This window comes from Topomyia yanbarensis, chromosome 1 (assembly GCF_030247195.1).
Source record: "Topomyia yanbarensis strain Yona2022 chromosome 1, ASM3024719v1, whole genome shotgun sequence".
Lineage (NCBI taxonomy): Eukaryota > Metazoa > Arthropoda > Insecta > Diptera > Culicidae > Topomyia > Topomyia yanbarensis.
Window position 1 is genome coordinate 38,456,524 of NC_080670.1, and position 5,109 is coordinate 38,461,632.

The 5,109-nt window shown below is 32.4% G+C and overlaps 1 protein-coding gene across 1 annotated transcript; it reads left to right on the forward strand.

Annotated features, from left to right (window-relative positions):
* Nucleotides 1–3,696: 3,696 nt before the first annotated feature.
* On the forward strand, nucleotides 3,697–4,581 carry LOC131676293 (uncharacterized). Its single transcript, XM_058955413.1, has 3 exons — nucleotides 3,697–3,909; nucleotides 3,972–4,382; nucleotides 4,443–4,581. The coding sequence occupies exons 1-3, from the start codon at nucleotides 3,697–3,699 to the stop codon at nucleotides 4,569–4,571; spliced, it is 753 nt and encodes a 250-aa protein (XP_058811396.1). The 3' UTR covers nucleotides 4,572–4,581.
* The last annotated feature ends 528 nt before the right edge of the window (nucleotides 4,582–5,109 follow it).

Consider the following 5,109-nt stretch of genomic DNA (forward strand, 5'->3'; position numbering starts at 1 on the left):
TGGCTATACCCGTCTACAGCGGGGCCGTTCTTTGCGATTTTTTCGCCTATTCTGGGCAATTTGCAATCACTTTTGCCTATTCTGGGCAGTTTTATTTTCACTTTTTGCCTATTCTGGGCAGTTTTCTGTTCACTTTTTTGCCTATTCTGGGCAGTTTTCTTCAAGATCCGGCTCGAAGGACCAAATTTATGTTCACGCACTTCGCTACTCTTCTCACTTTTGGATCTTTCCGAAACACTTTTCTCCTATTTTCACCTGCTGGATCAGGACTTTCTTCTGCATCCACTGCACCTTCCGCTGGAGATCGCGCGCGAGTATAACGGGTTTGTAGGGAACTTGGGATATCGCGAAATAAAAACGAACTTCGATTGATTTTTCTGCGACCGACACCACTGATTGCTTTTAATTATCTGTATTTATTCTATGTTGTTTGTGTACATTTTTCTATGTGTGTTTATGCTGCGGCTGTTTGACAGCTATGTTAAGGTTTGCAGAATCCATTTCTGCTTAGGGTTTGCACAGTGGGCAGACTGTGCGAATCGTACGGTATTTTACATTGCATTTTGTATATAATATTCTAGGATTAGTTCAATTCTTCTTAGGGCTAGGTAAGTATTTACAGATATTTACATTGTATAAAATTTCATTTTCTTTCAGGTTCGTATTGGAGAATTAAAGGTGAGTATTGAACAATGTTAAAAATGTTAAAAATGTTAAATATGTTAAAAATGTTGAAAATGTTAAAAATGTTAAAAATTTTAAAAATGTTAAAAATGTTAAAAATGTTAAAAATGTTAAATATATTAAAAATGTTAAAAATGTTAAAAATGTTAAAAATGTTAAAAATGTTAAAAATGTTAAAAATGTTAAAAATGTTAAAAATGTTAAATATGTTAAATATGTTAAAAATGTTGAAAATGTTAAAATGTTAAAAATGTTAAAAATGTTAAAAATGTTAAAAATGTTAAAAATGTTAAAAATGTTAAAAATGTTAAAAATGTTAAAAAAGTTAAAAATGTTAAAAATGTTAAAAATGTTAAAAATGTTAAAAATGCTAAAAATGTTAAAAATGTTAAAAATGTTAAAAATGTTAAAAATGTTAAAAATGTTAAAAATGTTAAAAATGTTAAAAATGTTAAAAATGTTAAAAATGTTAAAAATGTTAAAAATGTTAAAAATGTTAAAAATGTTAAAAATGTTAAAAATGTTAAAAATGTTAAAAATGTTAAAAATGTTAAATATGTTAAAAATGTTGAAAATGTTAAAAGTGTTAAAAATGTTAAAAATGTTAAAAATGTTAAAAATGTCAAAAAAGTTTAAAAATGTTAAAATTGTTAAAAATGTTAAAAATGTTAAAAATGTTAAAAATGTTAAAATTGTTAAAAATGTTAAAAATGTTAAAAATGTTAAAAATGTTAAAAATGTTAAAAATGTTAAATATGTTAAATATGTTAAAAATGTTAAAAATGTTAGAAATAAAAAAGTTTAAATTGCACAAAATGTTGAAAAAGTAAAAAAAGAAATGAAAGCTATTTTTTTTACCAAAGGACATAAATGTAAAATATTTGAAAAATGTAAAGAAAAGCGTCAAAAATATTAAATATTATAAATGTTAAAAATAAATACAGTGAAAAGACTTGAAAAAAATATCAAAATGAAAAAAATGTTAAAAATGTGAAAAAGTTGAAAATGTAAAAATTTTGAAAATGCATAATGAATAAAATTTTGAAAATGTATAATGTATGGAAAAATGCAAAAATTTAAGAATGGAAAAATGTCATGGTGTATAATATGTAAATAATGTTCAAAATTTCAAAAAATGTACTAAATGTAAAATCTACAAATGTAAAACGTTCAAAAAATGTTAAAATGTAAACAATATAAAAAATTTGATAATGTCAAAAATGCTGAAGATGTAAAAAACGAAAAAAAACAAAAAAAATGTTCAAAATGTAAATAAAAAACTAAAATTGCAATAAGTTTAAAAAATGTCAAAAATTTCAAGGCTGTAAAAATGTAAAAAAATTAAAAAAGTTATTTTACATTTCTGTATCTTTTGGATTTTTACTTTGCTTACATTTTTTAAATTTTTTGATTTTTTTCGCATTTTTGACTTATTTTTACGAATGTTACATTATTTTTTTTTCTACCGCTTTTACATTCCTTAAATTTTTAACATATTTTGTGTCTTTTTACATTTTTTGTATATTTTGCTTATTTTAAGCGATTGTTCTAGCTTCCAAAATCTCTTAGTATTAAATTAGTAGGTTGACCACCGGGAGTGTTGCTACTATTGAATTGAATTGATAAGGAAGATATTTCGAGCGACAAATGAACAGATTTTTTTGTTTTTTTTTCATTTTTAGATGAAATCAAATATGAAATATTGTTAAGAATAATGACTGAACTAATGTTAATAATAATAATTTATAATTTACATAGCTTCACTGCAATTCAACGAACATAATATCCATAATTCTTATGCAAACCTCAAGTTGTCATTTCTCTCAGGCAAAACAATGCGTATTCCCCAGCATAATGAACTGCGATTTGATTACATTCAAGAGAAGTTTATTTTTAAACTAAAACTGCATTTCAACATCCTTTCATCAGTATCATGGCAAATTAACTTGGCCGCCATGATAGACGCTATTCAACCATCAAAAGATTCGAACTGTGGGGTAAAAGTTCCTTTTTGTGGACAGTTAACAACTAGAAAATGTAAATTGGTATGCAATTTATTAATATTTCGAACACTATGTTCACACTACAATGTTAAAACAAGTTATAATAATTAGCAATAGCAAAAACGTAAATCACTTTGTTTATTTTATGATAATTTTCGCATGTTCCTTGGCACATACTTTATAACATTTGAATCAAAATATCTTCGATACCATACCAAATTCATACACCATTGATAAAATGGTTATTTGTATTGTAACCAGTTCAGCTCCTTTCACAGTTGCACAATGAAAGTTTGATTACGGTGTTTGGCTATAATTTTGAGCGCAACTCTCAACTGACAGCCCGAACGTAGCTATCCTGCGTGCCAACCATTACATTTAACTTTCGTGCATCGTAGCAAATTATTAACCAATAAATCTGTGAATCCATATCAGCCCTAAAAAAATATTAGGCACAAAAGAAAACAATGTACAGCAGTGCTCTAAACATTCCAAACATATCGTTTGTTTTAGCATATTCAACTGTACCTTCTTTCCTCGCTTGCCCCCGGGCAGCAGTAGTTGGGTTGTAAAAGTGTAAGAAAATAAAACCTCCTCCTACGTGACCGAAATCCTCAAGTAAATTTTCCTTCGACATATTGTCACTTGGCAGCAGTTCGGACCACCGCTACAATTTGGGGGCAATTGTCGCCTTCCTCCCCCACCACAGCGAAAAAAAAGCGACAACAAAACAAATCATTACAACTTCGATTCGTAGGCAACGTTGGCAAGTGCGTGAATATCCGAATCAAAGCGAACTTTTCCGAATCCGTCCGCACATGGCACATCCCAATCGACGAAATCGGAAACTATACACGGTTACCGGAAGGTCGTATATAAACTGAAGTGATTAAATTTTACACCAGCAAATCGTACATTTCGTTCCCCGTGGTCACATCGATAGTTAGAGCAGCGGTCAGCTGAGAAAGTTTTTTGTGGTGGAAAAACGCAAGAAAAGTCGTCCTGCAAGATGGCATTCAAATATGTGATACTAACTGTCGCCCTGGTTGGGCTGGCCGGAGCGAACCCCGCGAGTAAACCTGCCTTCTGGAAGGGAACCCCGATGGACGGAATGGTCGAAGAGATGCGATCGTTATGCAGCACCGATGGGGACTCCGGAGCTTGCCTGAAGTACAAAATCATGGACTTTTTGGATACCGTGTTCAAGAAGGATAACTTTAAGGTATGTTGAGATGTGGTCACAACTTAATTAGTTAAGTTTTTACGTATCATTTATCCCGCCAGCTCACTGATGACGTCGAAGTTCACGGCAACGGATACACAGGAAATGGAGCTCGTAGTGCAGCCGGTCTAATGGAAAACGTTGAACAGTACCTGAAAAGTCACGACGTTACGTTCAAGCTACCGGTTGCTAACGCTAAGGTTACCGTTTCGCCGCGCAACCTGGACAGTGAAGAGCTGAGTTTGACGGTGAATTTCGCCAAGGTTGACAGCGGTCGCAGCGTAGGCGAAGCGCGCAAATCCAAGCTGAAGAAGATCGTCATCCCAATCATGGTGTTTATTCTGCTGAAAGCCATGACTTTGATCCCGATGGCTCTCGGTGTTCTCGGGCTGAAGGCCTGGAACTCGCTGCAGCTGTCGTTCTTCTCGTTCATTGTGTCCGTTGGGTTGGCCGTCTTCCAGTTGTGCAAGAAGGTGGACAATTGATACATTTAATGGGAATATGAATTGAAATATATTTTTTTTGAATTTCAGCTTGCCGCTGACAGTCATCATCCGCACATTGCCGCCCACGGTCCATGGGATGCAGGCCGATCATTCGCTGCCGTGGATGCCGAACCGGAGTATGCTGGGCAGAATTTGGCGTACAGTGCCTATGCATGAAGCTGGCTAGGGAAAAACAAAATGTAAAAAGTTTTTAAGCAAAAAAACAAACCGACTCGTCGAATCCAGATTTTGCTGGGACAAAAGCCAAACTCGGATTCAGTGGACTTCCCGTGACTGATTTTAGTGCAACAGTAATTTATTTATTTATTTCTAATGAGATGCTCTCTTGATACGAACTCTTCCGTGCAATAAAACGAACAAATCTGAAGCATTGTGGATTTATCTTTTGATGACACGTATAGTAGGGACATCCCATTAAAAATTGGCTATAATGCAATTAAAAGAACTTCATGCAATTTTTATAAATGAATTTTAATTACGACCTACGACCAATAGGACTTGTGTAACACTAAAAAAAATATTTCACAAAAATTATTAGATTGATTGCATGCCTGCAGCAGAGTTGTAAAAAATTTCCATTGAAATTTGAAAAAAAAACCCTGTTTTAATCCACCTAACGGTGCAATTGTGCCTTTCTCATTTCTTAAAACTATGACTCCATGACCGAATATGTTCAATAGAATTGTGGAAATGT

Coding starts and splice junctions, on each gene's coding strand:
- LOC131676293 (XM_058955413.1), top strand. CDS start 3,697: ATGGCATTCAAATATGTGATACTAACTGTCGCCCTGGTTGGGCTGGCC. Junction 3,910..3,971: donor TCAAGAAGGATAACTTTAAG/GTATGTTGAGAT, acceptor TTATCCCGCCAG/CTCACTGATGACGTCGAAGT. Junction 4,383..4,442: donor TCTTCCAGTTGTGCAAGAAG/GTGGACAATTGA, acceptor TTTGAATTTCAG/CTTGCCGCTGACAGTCATCA.